This window comes from Cebidichthys violaceus, unplaced genomic scaffold (assembly GCF_023349555.1).
Source record: "Cebidichthys violaceus isolate CVI_PGR_0920_01 unplaced genomic scaffold, fCebVio1.0.p SCAF_20, whole genome shotgun sequence".
NCBI lineage: Eukaryota > Metazoa > Chordata > Actinopteri > Perciformes > Stichaeidae > Cebidichthys > Cebidichthys violaceus.
This window is the reverse complement of record NW_027176373.1, coordinates 10334598-10353158: the sequence shown is the minus strand read 5'-3', so window position 1 is coordinate 10353158 and position 18561 is coordinate 10334598. Positions and strand designations below refer to the sequence as shown.

The 18561-nt window shown below is 43.3% G+C and overlaps 1 protein-coding gene across 5 annotated transcripts in view; it reads left to right on the top strand.

Moving 5' to 3' along the window:
- sptbn2 (spectrin, beta, non-erythrocytic 2) overlaps nt 1-18561 on the top strand; it is a 48255-nt gene that overhangs the window by 22372 nt on the left and 7322 nt on the right. For all 5 annotated transcript variants that reach the window (XM_068716245.1, XM_068716243.1, XM_068716241.1 and 2 more), the window contains 31 exons: nt 5072-5223; nt 5492-5665; nt 5989-6080; nt 6238-6318; nt 7364-7479; nt 7771-7883; nt 7986-8173; nt 8284-8401; nt 8531-8689; nt 8800-9102; nt 10108-10261; nt 10357-10751; nt 10851-11114; nt 11198-11409; nt 11609-11746; nt 11866-12085; nt 12240-12776; nt 13343-13545; nt 13631-13721; nt 13953-14099; nt 14288-14551; nt 14749-14973; nt 15091-15180; nt 15561-15839; nt 15929-16059; nt 16181-16385; nt 16494-16868; nt 16965-17209; nt 17314-17452; nt 17607-17691; nt 18178-18374. In XM_068716245.1, coding sequence (XP_068572346.1) covers nt 5072-5223; nt 5492-5665; nt 5989-6080; nt 6238-6318; nt 7364-7479; nt 7771-7883; nt 7986-8173; nt 8284-8401; nt 8531-8689; nt 8800-9102; nt 10108-10261; nt 10357-10751; nt 10851-11114; nt 11198-11409; nt 11609-11746; nt 11866-12085; nt 12240-12776; nt 13343-13545; nt 13631-13721; nt 13953-14099; nt 14288-14551; nt 14749-14973; nt 15091-15180; nt 15561-15839; nt 15929-16059; nt 16181-16385; nt 16494-16868; nt 16965-17209; nt 17314-17452; nt 17607-17691; nt 18178-18374 — 6092 coding nt within the window. The remainder of the gene's footprint in view (nt 1-5071; nt 5224-5491; nt 5666-5988; nt 6081-6237; nt 6319-7363; nt 7480-7770; nt 7884-7985; nt 8174-8283; nt 8402-8530; nt 8690-8799; nt 9103-10107; nt 10262-10356; nt 10752-10850; nt 11115-11197; nt 11410-11608; nt 11747-11865; nt 12086-12239; nt 12777-13342; nt 13546-13630; nt 13722-13952; nt 14100-14287; nt 14552-14748; nt 14974-15090; nt 15181-15560; nt 15840-15928; nt 16060-16180; nt 16386-16493; nt 16869-16964; nt 17210-17313; nt 17453-17606; nt 17692-18177; nt 18375-18561) is intronic.

Genomic DNA, 18561 nt, shown 5'->3' with positions numbered 1-18561 from the left:
AATATGTATATGCTACAGGTCTATCAATTAATCCAAGTTCTTTTTTTTTATTTGTATTTTGCCATTTTCTAGAGATCTCTCTTTGGAGAAATCACTGGCTAACACGGTAGTACACTGAACAGCCAGCCATCGTGGCTTTATTCCTGTGTATTTCATAGCATCAATGATGGTTGTTCACTCAAGATTTGATTTGACCCTTGATGCAGCAGTGACAACTTTATTTATTTTTTTTAAAAAGAAAAAAAGTTGCATGGGTAAAATTTCCCATGGGAATCAATTTCACCGACCGGTTAACACTTTTAGCAATGCAGCACGTGTTTGGATAACCACACATTAATTGCTTAACACCAAATATTAAACCATGGCCTCAATACAACGGTACAGCTGATAGAGTCTCAGGGTTCAACAGTCATGAAATTCCTGGAAATTTTAAATTAGAAAAATTAGCCTGGAAATGTTTTGGAAAAGGTTTAAATCTACATTGTTTTGGCTATTGTTTACAACATGCTCATAAAGCTCTGCCACCTCTGACCGCTCGGGCCGCTGCCTTGCTCCCCACAGTCGCTCCCTCCCTGGTGCTTCCAGTCTGGGTTTCCTCGAGGCGCGTGTTCAGTCGTTGTCGCTTGGGCCTCTCGTCGCCTCTCCATGTCCACCCCGCAGGTGGTGTTTCAACCAACACCTAGTCTTGGTCTCGTCCCAACCTCCTTGCCCCTATAATATGAATTAGTCACATAAGACTTGTTTTGTCTTAAACTTCATATAGTGTAAGTTGTTCTGATGTAACATTGTTTTCCATTATGGATGTGCATGAGCCTTGGCTCAGCGATTCATTGTGTTGTATCTGTCTCCATTTTATCACCAAATATGATCCTAGCCTTTATGAGCCACACAGACAGGATTAAGTCTGGCGGCGTATGTGCTCAGATTACCTGTAGATAATCATCGTTATCAACAGTGCCACAGTTTGTTTGGGGGTTAAATAGAAAGCAACAGCAAGCTAAATCCTAGCACCTTCAGTAGTAGATAGGGCACTGGCTGAGCCAGGCCCCCACTACACTCCCCCACCTTCACGTATACTTAAAGCATGTTTGAAGTGACTGGACATGCCCAAATATGCTTTTGAAACATCCAATGATGCCTGTAACTACTAGTTCTGATCTGCCATTGGTAAACAATGGGGAAAAAAACATGGCCTAGAAAATTCTAATCGCTTGTTTGCCTTGCTTACACAAAACAGGCTCAAGAAGTACAGGCAGATTTCCAGGATGTCCAGGGAGTTTTGAATGCTCACTTCTGTGAAATTTAAATGAGAATATATTTAATTCTAGCCTCAGAGTGCTTTTAAGGCACATACAGTACTACTTTAGAGATATAGTCCAGTTTTAACATATTGTGTATATTTGTTAGGAATGCATATAATATTCAGAGCAGCAAATATTTATTTTGTGGTGGTTCGCAGGCAGGTCAACATAAGTAAATAGGGCCGTTCTATGACACCGTGCAGCCCCTGGCGGTGGTACGTTGCATTTTTAGTGTGGGCAAACTATTACCTTAAACTGTCCATGTTTCAAGGCTGGTGTGGAAAGATATTACTGATTATGCAATGCTTAGTAAGACTAACTAGTAATTACTAGGCTTGCTTTGTAATGCTCACAATAATAACACATAATTCTCTCTTGTCCTCTATGGTGTAATTGTGTAACAATGTTTTCAGGCTTTGCAAGTATTTTGCATGACGGGAGACATCTGACAACATGTGGGAAACATAGTCTCGGTTTCTTGTCTCACCTTCAGCCACAAGCCTGTACTCTGTTAAAAATAAACACAGTTTAAACGTTACAGTTGACATATCCTCGCGTGCACTAACAACACAATCCACAAATGTCACATTGTTAGAGAAAACAGCTGCACCGCTGTTGGCCTTATCCGCCACAACAGCAACTGATGACAAGTTTGTGTTTGTTTAACAAAAGGATATTCGTGTTTGTCTATCTTGTGTGCTTGTTCAGTAGCCTTGTTATTAGCAGCGCAGCACCAGCAAGGTTGCAGTATTCTTCTTCAGGACCCCTGCCCACTGCCTCCTCCTCAGGGCTGGGTGCTGTCATAACATGACCAAGCGCCAGGAGGAATGTAGGCTCCTCAACTGAACCTCACCTGCCACAGTAATCCACCTCTGCTGGCTCATTGAACAGCTTCAAATCGCTTAGTGGTCCTTTAATAATGGAATAATCTGTTAGCGTGGTGCATGGGAGAGATGGGAATAGAAACAAAGCAGGTTTAGTGAGGCAGTTCTTTGAAAGTTCAAATGAGAATGGAATAAAATGAAAAAGACCCCAAAACTCAAACAATCAGCACAGCCTTTTACAGTATGTATAGGACCAACCAGGGCTAAAATAAAGCAGGGCTGTTTGCTTGATCGTAGTTGTTTGAGTGTGATGCCATACAATTCTCTAGTTTGTCTGATATCTTTGAACTTAGGTAAACCAGGAAAATGCACACGTCCAGAAGACAAAGGGCTGATAGCTGGGATAGCAGATAAAAAAACAGTTTCTGCCACATCTTCAACCCTCCTAATATGCCTGTAGGCCATGAAAGTCACCTGCTTTGAATTAACAACTTTGTCTTTACATGTTACTTATTATTTATATTATCAAAACTTCAATTATTTATTTGTGCTGAATCTGGAAATTTGAAAACTCAAAACAACACATTGTTGAGTGCTTTGTCATAAAACGTGTTGATTCTTGTACTGTATACTTTTGCACCTATTAACCGTAAAGTCATTGGGTTTATCTGCTGTTCAACTCTTTGTCTGTAATGCATGTGCCCTCTCCATTATTACCCAGCCCTCAAGCAGGAAATTAGAGAGGTATGACGGGGTGAGTCAGTAGATGATACTTTACTTTCCGAACACAATGCTCATGTGCTCGTGCAGTCTTGTGTGAGATACAGACATTTTAAGAACCAGTTAATATTTGGAAATTTAGATTTTTGCTACTTTACCACGCAAGAATACACCCAAATAGACGATCGTGGGTATTCATACTACAAGCAGGTACATGTGACTGTCAGGACAACTGCAACCGAGGCAAGGAAGGGCGATCCACAGTGCTGTGGCATTTTATCACTGAGCTAGGATAACAACAAACACGTTTTAGTGATGTTTTTTGACGGTGTGACTTGAGATTTTCATTTCAGGGCTGTGAGATCCCCAAAACACACAGACATTTTAGTTTCCACGGGGAAACAACATGAGACTTGATGCATAAGACATTTTTGTGAGCATGATGATGGAAAATATACAAACAATATGGAATCCTGCTCATTAATATATCACATGAAGTCAAAAACTCCACATGGTACCTTTTTAATATGAGAATCACTGTGAGGTAAAATACAAAGATCCCAGCTGTAGGGGACTGAGTATTTTAATTATGTTAACATTAGCTGTGACCATCTTTATTGTTTGTTTCAGAAAATTATCAGCAGATTGCTGTAAATTTGCTGTTAAAGCACAACAGCTATCTGTATTAGTTATTTCAAAAGAGGACCTCTCTAGTAGTACAGTATAGATACAAAGGAAACACCTACAGCTCGCAACAGGTCAAGCGTTATGTCCCCTGGTATTACTCCACCGTAGAAAGCTTGTGTGACATTTCAAAATCTTGTTCTTTTTTTAGCTGACAGTTGGTAGAGTGGTTATTTGCACAACATGCTTGCTTTGGTCACTTCACATTGCTTAATCTTTTTGGAGTGACTTAGTATTCCTTTATCAGTCACAGACAGTTATGAGTTAATAAGTAGTAATACTTCTTGAGCCACTAATAGCTTTCTTTTATCATACTTCATCCAATTGCATTCACTTTCAGTGCAAACAAAAGATTTTTTTTAATTCCACAAGAACTGTCATTAATGTACTGACCTCACGATTCAATCTCGTGGATCTCTTTTGATATGACTATGTTCAACTTGCTGACCTTCAAAATCTCCCACTATTACATGAACTACCTTCATATGTGGACCTTGCCTTCGGGGTTGAAAGTCTCAGCTTTGAATAGTGTCGCAGTAGTTACAGTAGTTTGCAGTTGCAAGCCTTACGTTCTACATGAGATTAGCATGTAGCATGTATGTGGTTTAGTGAAATGATACTGTAGCAATGCTAAGAAATGGTTGAATTGAATAGGGAGAAGAATAGTTTGTGTACAGACCTGTCCCCTCAAGGCTGATTTGATGCAACATATGAAGTGCACAAGATGTAACTTTTGGGTTCATGTTGTTACACCAAGCTGCTTTGAAGGCTATTGCTCATTGTTTTATGAGAGACATTTATCTTCACCTGTATCTTTCATTTCACATGGATGCATGTAGGTTTTATTTTGTTACCTAGCTATCACAGAGCTGCTCCTCTGATCTATTTAATGTCTGCTTCAGGGTTTTTCTGTGTTGTCTTGTATTAGGCGCAGCGCATTAAGTACAATGCTAGAATGGTGTTTTCAATAGGCAGGAAGACCTTGTGTCCTAGAAATGAGGTCACCTTGTTAGGTGGCAAAGCAGGATTAGCTTCTTACTCCCTCGGTCCATATGTCTGAGCTGCTGTTACAGCTTAATTTATTGTGATTCTTTTTTTTTTTTTTTACTCCTGCTCTAATGAAGAAACAGCAAATGTCATTGTCTCTATGTGCAGTCACTTTTCTCTCCTAAAATCACATCATCAGAGTAATTAGCAAAGCACACGTGAGCAGAGTCATCAGTAAACTTTGGTCTGAGGAGTGAAAACGTCTCACTAAGCTGTCAATACAGTGATCCTATAGAATTAATGGCATAGCTTATCTGTGAAATGAACTGCTCAGGACCAGGGCTTAAGTCCGCATGATTTACTGTCACCCGTGTGCTCTCAGGAGTGACCAAAGTTGTAGACTGTGTTGGTGTTTGTTTCGAACCAAATTGATTCTTTGTAAATATTTATTTCCCTGACGGCATTGATATTAGTCAGGGGAGTCAATTGTACTCTTTGTGTAAATCAACTTCAGCCCCTCTCTCTCTCTTTCTCTCCCTGTTGTTTCTTTTGCAGATGAGCGTGAAGCCGTACAGAAGAAGACCTTTACCAAATGGGTAAACTCTCACTTAGGCCGTGTGACTAGTCGCATTGGTGACTTGTACACCGACCTGCGCGATGGCCGCATGCTAATCCGCCTTCTGGAAGTGCTCTCGGGAGAACAGCTGGTCAGTATCACACAGAAACCACCCCACTCTGTCGTAACCCTGACCCAGGTCCAGAGCATGACCCTCACCCTGCACCACAAGTCTGGAGGAAGGAGAAATCATGCTCTCCATTTCTTCTTTCTTTTTTTAGTGTGATATACTTCTCCTCCTGCTTTGACTTGTTTTGCTCATTTTTAATTACTGCCGCCCTTTCGTCTTCATGTATGTTGGAATCACTTTTGTTCAATAATTTCAACATAGGTCTTTACTTTTACTCTGCTCCCCTCAGCCAAAACCCACTAAGGGCCGCATGCGTATCCACTGCCTGGAGAATGTTGATAAAGCCCTGCAGTTTCTCAAGGAGCAAAAAGTCCATCTAGAAAACATGGGTTCACATGACATTGTAGATGGGAATCACCGTCTCACCCTGGGTCTCATCTGGACCATCATCCTTCGCTTCCAGGTAACATATAGCGTAGTGTTGAAGAGCGTGTGCCACGTTGCTGATGCAGGTTTGGCTTTGGGACGTCAGGTCTCTGCATGGAGCGTAGCCCATCCTCAAACTCACAGATATCGTAATAGAGGTTAATACTGCTGCAATCTGACTTAAAAGTTATTAATGTTAATATTTGAGTCTAACTTACTGCCATAACTTTTGAATCCTCCCTGAAAATTGGTACAATATACTAACGGATAATAGATTATAGTCATGATATAGTCTAGTTATCTAGCAATTGTGTAAAGTGATGTGGGCACAGTCTTAACTAAAGAATGCTGTGCTGACAGATCCAGGACATTAGTGTGGCGACAGAGGACAACAAGGAGAAGAAATCCGCTAAAGATGCCCTGCTGCTTTGGTGCCAAATGAAAACTGCTGGGTGAGAAAAGAGTGGGAAAGGGATGCTTTAATCACACAGGATAAATTCTTCTGATATGTTTAACCATTTATGATATTAGTGGTTTTACTGAAGTGGTAACTTATGAATCGTGCTGTGATGAGTTAATGATTGATGACTTCTGATCTGGCCTCTGCAGATATCCCAATGTCAACATCCACAACTTCACCACCAGCTGGAGGGATGGCCTGGCGTTCAGTGCCATCGTGCACAAACACAGGTCATTGACTTCTTCCTCTATCTACTACAATACAACTGGCCCCTGTTAAGCATTTACTTGTGATTCATTGTAACAGGTCTTTCCTTTAAAGAATCTTCGCCTCCTCTTTAATCTTTCTTAACCTAAAGATGAGCACCTGTCGCAGTACCAGGGGTCTCAGGGGTGTTTTTATCCCCTTTTCTATTTAGGTCTCCTCCTACTCCTCCCATCCTTCAGTCTGCTTTATGGATAAAATGATGAAAATAGGGAATAAGATGACCTAGATCACAGAAATAATAACCCACTTATTCTTTATGAAGAGCCATGCTTGATAACTCTCTTGCACACCCTTCTGTTCAATGAAATGAATGTCTAAGGTGATACTTGATATATGGATGCAAACATTGCTTTCATTAGAGTTACTGAACCAGGGATATTCATGTAATCATGACACTGCCATTTACATGATCAGGCCCCTTTCAAACTACAGTAGAGTCAAAACAGCAGGCACTTACAATTTGCAAATCGTTTTTTCCCTTTCCATTGTTAAAGCAATGTGATTTCATATTTTTCATGAATTAGGAACATGCTGTGGAGTATACTGTGTCATGACCATTGTACAATTCAAACCTCTGGGCATGGTCACTGCGTCTACATGAGAAAATAGCATTTTTCGTGCTCATTCTCATATTTTGGAATGGCAATTCATGCCTATTTGGTCATTAAAGTTTGAGTGATATACCGATTTTCATCCCTCCAATGCATTAGTAAGCTCAAAATGCAAACCTGGTTCAGGCAAGAATAAGCAATAATTGGCAGGAACAGCTTGCCTAATCCACAGATAAGCCTGTTTACCTGCAGATGACTATACCTAAATCCACTGGATTATTTAATGCATTCTGGTCAGTACACATAGACATGTTTTGGAGTGGACTGCAAAATGTTTTTACTTTATACAACAGATAGGTGATGCTATATGTCTACATTGAATTTGATTGCTATTGGCTTTCACCCTGCTCTGCCATCTGTTATTATTTAAACCATAATTGTTCCCTGGTCTTTGCAGACCCGACGTGATTGAGTTTGACAACCTGAAGAGGTCCAACGCTCACTACAATCTCCAGAATGCTTTCAATGTGGCTGAGAAGGATCTTGGGCTCACCAAGCTGCTGGACCCAGAAGGTGAGTGCGCAACGCCTCCACAAAAACATTGAAGCATTTCTGTCACCAGTCACACTGACGGCCTGACACGGTCTAATAAGGCACAAACTGTTGTTCGAAACAGACTGATGCCTGTTGATGGCAACACAAAAAGCATGTCCAAATCAGTTTGGCGCCAATTAAACTCCCCATTCATGCTGTTTTGAAAGCCAAACTTAACGGTGTTGTTTGTGCCTAATGAGGTTTATGGTCACTAATTTAAAAGAAAGAGTTCGGTGTACATGGATCATGCTTTGTTTTTTTTCTCTCCAGATGTTAATGTTGATCAACCTGATGAAAAGTCCATCATAACCTATGTGGCAACCTATTACCATTACTTCTCGAAGATGAAAGCCCTCGCAGTGGAGGGCAAGCGAATTGGCAAGGTTAGCCGTGTGTGCGTGTGTGTTGTGTGTGCGTGTACATTATGTGAGAGTAAAGCGTTCGCCCACAAGTTCCCTTGATTCACAGATCTCTCTCGTTTGCAGGTACTGGACTATGCTATCGAGGCGGACCAACTGATAGAGAAGTATGAGACCCTTGCCTCGGAGCTGCTGCAGTGGATTGAGCAGACCATAGGGACGCTCAATGATCGGCAGCTAGCTAACTCACTGAATGCTGTGCAAAACCAGCTGCAGGCTTTTAACTCCTACCGGACTGTGGAGAAACCCCCCAAGTGAGTGGGTTAATATAACCCAGTGAATGAACCCAATGCTTGTTATCCATTAGGATCCAAAGTGAGAAGCTGTACATTATGTCAAACCAAGGTGGTTTCTGTCTTCACAGATTTACAGAAAAAGGAAACTTGGAAGTTCTCCTCTTTACTATCCAGAGCAAGATGAGAGCAAACAATCAGAAAGTCTACATGCCAAGAGAGGGCAAACTCATCTCTGACATCAATAAGGTATGTGTTGCTCTACAAAAGGGCTCGAAATGGTTTTCCATCAAGAAACGTAATCAACATGTAGCATGTATGCAGTATTGGTATCCTAGTTGCATGGTGTTACAAACTTCTTGTGTTTTCATGTGGCAGGCATGGGAGCGACTGGAAAAGGCAGAGCATGAACGAGAGCTGGCACTGAGAAACGAGTTGATTCGCCAGGAGAAGCTGGAGATGCTTGCTGCACGTTTTGACCGCAAAGCAGCTATGAGGGAAACGTGGCTGAGTGAGAACCAGAGGCTGGTGTCTCAGGTAATACAATTAAAAAGAGACACATGTGTGGCTACAGATGCATTGTTATTTCTGACTTGAATACATTGAACAATTCTGCTGTGACTGAGCTCACTTTCCTCTGTTTTTAGGACAACTTTGGAACTGACTTGGGAGCTGTGGAAGCTGCCACCCGCAAACACGAAGCAATTGAGACAGACATTGGGGCATATTGGGAGCGTGTGGCCGCTGTGGAGGCTGTTGCCAAAGAGCTGGAAGCAGAGAGGTACCATGATGTGCGGCGTGTAACTGCGCGGAGGGATAATGTGCTTCGACTCTGGGAATACCTGAAAGAGCTTCTGGCTGCACGCAGAGAGCGGCTGCACGGCCACCGTGACCTACAGAGACTGTTTGAGGAGATGCGCTACATCATGGACTGGATGGCAGACATGAAGGTACTGACCCAACGCAACACATGCTCACTCTATTTAACAGTGCTCACGTTGTTTTAACTCGTTTGAACTGCTGCATTGCATTCCTACATTCTGTTGGCTTTGTTTTTAATCAACAAAAAGGAATTTCCTAATCCTCTCATTAAGTTAGTGTTTGTTCACATATGTCCTCGGCAGCTTTAGTGTCTGTGCTTATCTGAGGACCATTAAACGCAGTAATTAGCTTTTTATAGGCCTGAGCTGTGTTGGCTTTACTGAGGTTGGCTGAGGTCTTTTTCACCTTACATGGTTAAATCTGGGTCTTAATTCTAATAATTATTATAATAATAATAGTTTAAAACTTGTGAATATTTATCAATTGTGTATCTGTTTAAAATATAGCATGTATGCCTCTCTCTACTACTCTGAGGGCGTGGCCTCGTTGGTCACCCACCACCTTAAATAAATATAGCACTATTTGCTGCTTTTGAGCTTTGACCCGTTCCAATGTTAGCATTTGAGGTTTTCTTTACACTTCCCAGTTGAGAAACAGTTAAAGGTGTTTAATTTGATGGGGGACAGCTGTCTGCGTTTGTTTGTTTGGGGTGGAGTTGTTCAGGATGTGAATCCATTTCTTCTGTAATTTTCAGTGGTTACTGGTATATAATTAGAACGCTTGTATACAGTTTATTGTCTGTATTTAATTATGTTTGTAGCACAATCTGTTTGTATTTGTAGCAGCAAGTTAATGGTCTGAAGCTACAGCTTGTTGAAATTCTGCTGTCAGCCATTACTGATCTTTGGCCATTTAAAATATCACCATGTGCCAAACATAGCTCATAAAATGGTAATGATTCAAAATGTATAAATATCTATTTGTTTTAATTGTTGCCCACTCTTTCTTCACACATCCTGTTGGTAGACAAAATACCAAAACTAGATTTCTACCTTGTCGGTGCTGTTGCAAACAGTTTGGTGGTTTTCTTTTTTTTATTCTATTTATATTAAATAACACATCTTCCATTTTAGGGTCGTCTGCAGTCTCAGGACAGTGGCAAACATTTGCATGATGTGTTGGACCTACTACAGAAACACACTCTGGTAGAGGCTGATATTTCAGCTCAGGCAGAGAGGATCAAGGCAGTTCAGGGAGCGGCACAGCGCTTCACTTCCTATGAACAGGGTGAGTTTACAGATCATGTAGATCTAGTCTCATCTATTTGTGCACATAATCTATACCATTTATTGACATTTATTCCTGCCTTTTCTAATTGCCAGCCTACAAACCGTGTGAGCCGGGACTTGTTAGTGAGAAGGTTGACCTCCTCGGGCAAGCCTATGAGGAGCTTGGTCAGCTTGCTGGGAAACGCAGAGTGCGCCTAGAGGAGTCCCGCCGCCTGTGGCAGTTTCTGTGGGATGTGGGAGAAGAGGCAGCCTGGATCAGAGAGCAGGAGCAGATCCTGGCCAGTGGAGACTGTGGCCGGGACCTCACTTCTGCCCTTCACCTGCTCAGCAAACATGAGGCCTTCAGGGACGAGATGGCAGCCCGTTATGGCCCCCTGAGTAACAGCATTGCTGCCGGAGAGGCTTTGGTTGAGGAGGGACACTTTGGAGCCCCAGAGGTCACCGAGAGGATTCAAGACATCCGTGCACAGTGGACACATCTGGAGGAGGTGGGTGGTGATCACGATTCATTGTATTTGTACAGTATAAATGGTTGCATTTATTGCTTTTTTTGTGTTTGTAATTTTCCTGCTCAATCTGCTCCCCAGACAACTAAGCTCAGAGAGCAGAGCCTCAAGGAAGCTGTGGCCCTGCACCAGTTTCAAACAGATGCCAATGACATGGAGGCATGGATCATGGAGACACTTAGACAGGTGTCAAGTCAGGAGGTGGGACATGATGAGTTCTCAACCCAAACTCTTGCTCGTAAGCAGAGGGAGGTAGAGGAGGAGATCCAAAGTCACCGCCCCGGTATCGACTCCCTGCATGAGCAGGTCCAAGCACTGCCAGAGGCCTATGTACATTTCCCTCAGGTATGTGTGCTTTATTTTTCTTATACTTCTTCAGTGATGAATTACTGTTTGTGGTGCTAAATATTGTTTATGGCTGACTGTAGGTGGATGGTCGCCTACCTGCTATTGAGCAGAGTTATGAAGAACTGGAGTCTCTGTCAGCAGCTCGGCGCCAGGCTCTGGAAGGTGCCCTGGCCCTCTACCGCATGTTCAGTGAAGCTGGTGCCTGCCAGCTCTGGGTGGAGGAAAAGGAGCAGTGGTTAGATGGCATGGAGATCCCTACCAAACTGGAGGACTTGGAGGTGGTGCAACAGAGGTTAGTTTGGGCGAAAGGGGAGAATGTTAATACAGAGGATTTAATTTATAAGAAACTTGACATCTGAAATTGTATCTCTTGAAAAGATGGGAATTAATAAGCTTTATTGTATTTATTATCTACGGAAATATGTAGTCTAAATTAGATTAGACTTTTCAGAATGGGTGAATTGATGCTGGTCTATTATTTATGGCTGCAGATTTGAGACACTGGAACCTGAGATGAACAACCTAGGCACTCGTGTCACTGATGTGAACCAGGTGGCCGAGCAGCTGCTGAGCTCCGAAAACTGTAATAAAGACCAAATCCATCAGACACGAGACCAACTGCACAACAGGTCAGAGCAAACATATGAGGCCCAGTAAAACCCACCATTTAACACAGAAATACATTTGTACTCAATGAGCACTGTGGTTAGCATTTTAGCCTAAATATTACATTTGCTGTGGTCCCTAGATGGAAGGAGTTCGAACAACTGGCTGGCCAAAAGAAAGTGGCCCTAGAGTCGGCCCTTAACATCCAAAACTACCACTTGGAATGTAATGAGATCCAAACTTGGATGAAGGAAAAAACGAAAGTGATTGAATCCACCCAGAGCCTGGGCAATGACCTGGCTGGAGTGATGGCGCTGCAACGCAAACTCACTGGCATGGAGAGGGACCTGGAGGCCATTCAGGTATGAAGAGGTCACATGCAGTGACTTATTGGTGAGGGATGGGATCAGAACAGACTGTAATAGAGAGTAAATTATTAGTAGGATTATTTTGGGCTTCATGTTGAGGTATCTTGTCGTCATATCTGCGTTAAAATCTTTTTTCATGTCCGTTTAGGGCAAACTGGATGACCTGAGAAACGAGGCTGAAAAACTGTCCATGGAACATCCAGATCAGGAAGGAGAGATCCAAGGACACCTGGCGGAGATTCAAGAGGTGTGGGAAGAGTTGAACGCCACCATGAAGCGGCGCGAGGAGTCATTGGGCGAAGCCAGCAAGCTCCAGGGCTTCCTCAGGGATCTGGATGACTTTCAGTCCTGGCTGTCCCGCACCCAGACAGCCGTGGCCTCGGAGGACATTCCAACCTCTCTGCCTGAGGCTGAGAGTTTGCTAGCCCAGCATGAGAGTATTAAGAATGAGGTGGACAACTATAAGGAGGACTACGAGAAGATGCGAGCGGTCGGCGAGGAGGTGACCCAAGGTCAGACAGATGCCCAGTACATGTTCTTGGCCCAGAGACTCCAGGCGCTGGACACCGGCTGGCATGAGTTGCGTCGCATGTGGGAGAACCGCCACAGTCTCTTGGCCCAGGCCTTTGACTTCCAGACTTTCTTGAGAGACGCAAAGCAGGCAGAGGCTTTCCTCAACAGCCAGGTTAGGAACATACACTGTGGAATTAAAGCCTGTACCAGAGAGTCATAGAAACTAAATTAATTCATTGAAACAAAAATCATTTATCAACGTACTGCTTTATTGGTCAGTGCCTACGGTCCAGCAGTCGATGCCAAATACCTGTGTGTTTCTGAAATACTAGATATACTGCATGATTTAAGTGGAGGATTAAGTCTTTAAGCAAAGGATGGGTTACTATGAGTTGGATAGAAATGTAAATCAAATTCAAATTACATTGCAAAATCCATTTATAGTCTTAATTAATGATAATTGATCAATCAAATTGATTCAATGTTAGAGATTTGCGATGCCAAAAGTAAAGTAGTGAAATATTTTCCATGCTTAATTTTGTCACTCTGCTCCCACAATGTTTTTTAGGCCAACACAACTATGTTATTCTTCTTCTTTACCCTCATGTTTAAACTCTGTGTTGTTTACCCTATATCAATCAATTTTATATATTGATATATCAATTTGGCATTGAAATTAGATAATTGCACATAAGAAATGTTTAAAACAAATCGCATTCCTTTCCTCTCTCTGTGTAGGAGTATGTGCTGTCCCACACTGAAATGCCCACCAGTCTTCAAGGAGCAGAGGAGGCCATTAAGAAGCATGAGGATTTCCTCACCACCACAGAGGCCAGTGAGGAGAAGATAACTGGTGTGGTGGAGGCTGGACGGCGCCTCATTAATGACAGTAATGCAAACTCTGATAAGATCCAGGAAAAAGTCGATTCCATCCAGGAAAGGTTAGAGCAAGCCACATTGAATGTATTGATAGTGTAATATTTGAAGAAAAGATGTGTATTTAGCTTTCTGCTTAATTGTCTCCAGGCATCTTAAGAACAAGGAGGCTGCAAATGAATTGCTGGCTAAGCTTAAGGACAACCGGGAACTGCAGCACTTCCTCCAAGATGGACAGGAGGTAAAACATATTTTTCAAGTCAAATTTAATTGCATACTGACTAAATAAGTAAAGATGCTTAAGGGTGAAATGTGTGAATGATACTTATAATTGTGAGTATAAATGGCTTCTTTGATCATAAGAAACAAACTTTGAGTTGATCACTTGTATTTCTTTATGTTTCGATCCCTGAAAGTATGTAACACTTATTATAATTATTCTTAATCCATAATGCCATTCTCTTTTCTGTAGCTCACGTTGTGGATAAATGAGAAGATGCTGACGGCACAGGACATGTCTTATGATGAGGCCAGAAATCTTCACAGCAAGTGGCAGAAGCATCAGGCCTTCATGGCAGAGCTGGCCTCCAACAAAGACTGGCTGGACAAAATTGATAAGGTGTGGCCATTTTTATATACATTTTCGTCAAATTTGATGTTGTTTAACAGTACTTGGACATCTATTCATCTGCCTGATTGTCAGCATTTCATTTCAAATTTTTTTCTGGGGACAATCTGGCAGGACTGACATTACCAAAGCAAAATGAACCTGAATTCAAACATGTCCTTGTTACCTGTCTCCAACAGGAGGGTCAGGCACTGGTGGCCGAGAAGCCGGAGCTAAAACCTGTTGTTCAGCAGACCCTGGATGACCTACAGCGTCAGTGGGAGGAGCTGGAGGGCACCACCCAAACCAAGGCCCAGTGCTTGTTCGATGCTAACCGGGCAGAGCTCTTTACACAGAGCTGCTCTGCTCTGGATGTCTGGCTGAAAAACCTTGAGGGTCAGCTGCATAACGACGACTATGGCAAGGATTTGACCAGTGTCAACATCCTGCTCCAGAAGCACCAGGTAGAGCACACTGTTTATGCAAAGCACAATCCATGCCATCTTTGCTGTCAAGAAATACTGTTCATTTTAATCTACAGATGGCATTTTATGAATCCTGCACTTGCTTAGCTGAGTGCATGTGGTGGAACTGGCCAAATGTTAAGTGGACACTGTCAAATGTCATATCTTCTAACATCTTTTGTACTGTCGCTGCGTAGATGCTGGAGCACCAGATGGAGGTCAGAGAGAAGGAGGTGCAGTCCCTTCAGTCTCAGGCTCAGGCTCTGTCCCAGGAAGACGCTGGAATCGCTGAGGTAGATGGTCAGCAAAGGCGTGTCACTGACAACTTCTCCAACCTTCAGGATCCTCTCCAACTGAGGAGACAGCGACTACTCGCCTCCAAAGAAGCACATCAATTCAACAGAGATCTGGAGGATGAAATTGTGAGTTGAATCACCTGATTGATTCCACAAATTAGATGTAAACATTTGAGTAAGTGTTTGTCTTGCGTCTGTTTTGCCTGATGCTCATGTTTTATTAACCGTTTGCTTTTCGCTCAGCTTTGGGTGAAAGAGAGGATGCCCCTGGCGGACTCCACAGACCATGGAAAAGACCTGCCCACCGTACAGCTGCTGATCAAGAAGAACCAGGTACAGTAAATACAATAACTTTGTTTAAAATGTTGTAATGCAGGGTAATTAAAGGAAGATAAAACTGACTTAATAATTAGCATTATTAAAGGTTTTCAATGAATATACACCTAAGGCAAATGTGAGATGACCGTGGCTAAGTGGAGAGCAGGGCCGCCTTTCAATCAGAGGGTCGTCGGTTCGATCCCCGGCTCCTGCTCTACTAGTCTCATGTCAATGTGTCCATGAGCAAGACACTTAACCCCAAAATTGCTCCCGTAGCTGCGTCTACGGTGTATAGATATGTAAGTCGCTTTGGATAAAAGCGTCTGCTAAATGACCGTAATGTAATGTAATGAGATGCAGAAAATGCCAACCCACCTTCTCTGTTTCTGAATCAGACATTGCAGAAGGAGATCCAGGGCCACCAGCCTCGCATCGATGACATCCATAGACGAGGCCAGACTCAGAGCCAGGTAGATGGGGAGAGACAGTCTGTCCTAGAGGAGCGCCTTGTTGAGCTGCGGGACCTCTGGGACCAGCTGATAGCCGAGACAGACAAGCGCCATGCCCGTCTAATAGAGGCAAATCGCGCCCAGCAGTTCTATGCTGATGCAGCGGAGGCGGAGGCCTGGATGGGAGAACAAGAGCTGCACATGATGTCAGAGGAAAAAGCCAAGGTAAGACAAGGCAAAAAACTGCTCTTGGTGCTGCTTTTTCATAATCTTTTCTTGAGAAAGTATCATATAATTTCCCATTTGTCTCCCAGGATGAGCAAAGCGCACTAGTGATGGTCAAGAAGCACCAGACCCTGGAACAGGCACTTGAAGACTACGCCCAAACCATTCACCAACTAGCCAACAGCAGCCGCATCATGGTCAATGGCGAACACCCAGAGAGGTAACAACGCACAAATAGATCTAAATGTTGAAGTGTCAACTGTGACACAAGCTTTCTTAAGAAAGAAGTTGTCCACCCACAGCCCACTTATCTGTGTTGCTCTCTTTTTGTCTTAACACAGCGAGAGAATCACCTTACGGCAAGCCCAAGTTGACAAACTGTATGCAGGGTTGAAAGACCTTGCTGAGGAGCGTCGTGGGCGACTTCAGGAGAGATTGCGGTTGACCCAGCTGAAGCGGGAGGTGGATGACCTGGAACAGTGGATTGCTGAGAGGGAGGTGGTTGCTGGCTCCCATGAACTAGGACAGGACTATGAACATGTCACAGTAAGTATTTATTTTTTTCATCACATACTTTGGAGACGCTGAAGCTCAGGGAAATTTAGCTGAAATTAATTATGTTTCCCACTTCTGCCCTGATTTTTCTTTCTACAGATGCTGAGGGACAAGTTCCGGGAGTTTGCTCGTGACACCAGCAACATTGGCCAAGAGCGTGTAGATGGTGTAAATGGGCTGGCGGATGACCTGATTGAGTCGGGTCATCCTGAGAACGCTAGTGTGGCTGAGTGGAAAGACGGGTTAAACGAAGCATGGGCTGATCTGCTGGAGCTGATCGACACACGCACACAAATGTTAGCCGCCTCCTATGAGTTGCACCGCTTCCATCAGGATGCCATGGAGGTGCTTGGGCGTGTTAAGGAGAAGAGGGAAGGGCTGCCTTCTGACCTTGGCCGTGACCTGAACACCGTTCAGCATCTACACAGACAGCACAACACTTTCGAAAATGACATCCAAGCCCTCAGTGGACAGGTCCGCTATCTGTTAATAAAGAGCTCTCATGTGAGATTCCAAAAGAGCCATGTGAACAGAAAACTGAATGTCCCCTCTTCCTCTTTGACCTCATAGGTGAACCAGGTGCAAGATGATGCAGCACGGCTGCAGAAGGCTTATGCTGGGGAGAAGGCGGATGACATTAACAGGAGTGAACATGCTGTTACTTCTGCTTGGGAGGGCCTGCTTGAGGCCGGTCAGGCCCGCAGGCTCCTCCTGCTGGACACTGTGGAGAAGTTCCGTTTCTTCAACATGGTGCGAGACCTGATGCTCTGGATGGACGGGGTCAATCTGCAGATAGACGCACACGACAGCCCCAGGTGACATTTCATGCTTAGTTTTCCAGTTAAGGTAATGAATGCTGTTATAATCAGTGCGACAAGTACATTTAAATCTCACCTCATTCTCCTCTCCGTTGTCCCAGGGATGTGTCTTCTGCCGGGCTGGTCATTGCCAATCATCAGGACATCAAGTCAGAGATTGAAACCAGGGCAGACAGCTTTACTGCCTGTATTGAGATGGGAAATTCTCTTATCAACAATAATCACTATGCAACTGATGAGGTACTGTGCAGTGGGTCACTTTCACTGTTATCTGCAGTCATATTAGTGCATATTTAAAATAAAGTCTGTGAGTGAAAATGGAACATTATGGGTTATTGTTTAAAGTCAATCTTTTCATGTGTCTTCTCGTCACTAAATGTTCTTTGATTCACAGATCCGGGAGAAACTGGCTCAACTCCAGGAAAAGAGAGAGAAGATCAACAAAAAGTGGCAAGACAAGATGGACCATTTACAAATTGGTATGCCTGCATTGCATGTTGTATAGTCTGCATGAGGGCACATTGAAGCTTGTAGTGCCATGGCAAATGCAATGCGGAGGGTACTTTGTTGTGGTTGCTACAGGGTAAAGGTAGCAGATAAAATACAAACAGGTACGTCCAGTTTGAAGGCTATCATGGCATCCAGAGTTTTTTCCTGTCAAGACTTGTGGAGTAAATGGCAAAATGCTACAAGGCACACACTACACAGCATTCTATAAGGCATGTGTGCTTAAACCTGATTGATTGGTGGTGATTGCGTAGTGGCAAAAGTTGAGCCAGGGCTAACTTTTTATTTTTATGTTTTTATTTTTTATTTGGTGGTTTGAAATAGACCAAATGTGTACCTGACTCATTGCTAATAGTTCTTGATGCTGTATTTATCAATGTCCTATTATTTGTTCACTCTCTATCTCTTTCTTTTTGTTTTTCTCTCCATCTTCTGCACCCCTTATCTCTGCATCGCAGTGCTGGAGGTGTTGCAGTTCGGACGCGATGCCTGTGTGGCAGAGTCCTGGTTGGCAGGGCAAGAACCTCTGGTCCGAGCAGCAGAGCTGGGCTCAAATGTGGATGAGGTAGAAAGCCTAATTAAGCGCCATGAGGCCTTTGAGAAACTTGCTACAGCCTGGGAAGACCGTTTTGTTCTGCTGGAGAAACTTACTACGGTAATTTAAAAAATGACTTGCATCACATAGCAAAATCTTTCTGTGTATTTGAGAATGGTTTGAGTTAGTTCTGAGGGGCCTGGTATGTACAGGTAGAGGATGTCCACCACTCATCTATTAGTGTAGGCATTGATTTTGCCTCAATCAAGAGGTGTTAAGTTTAGCTTTCACCACTGACTTAACATTT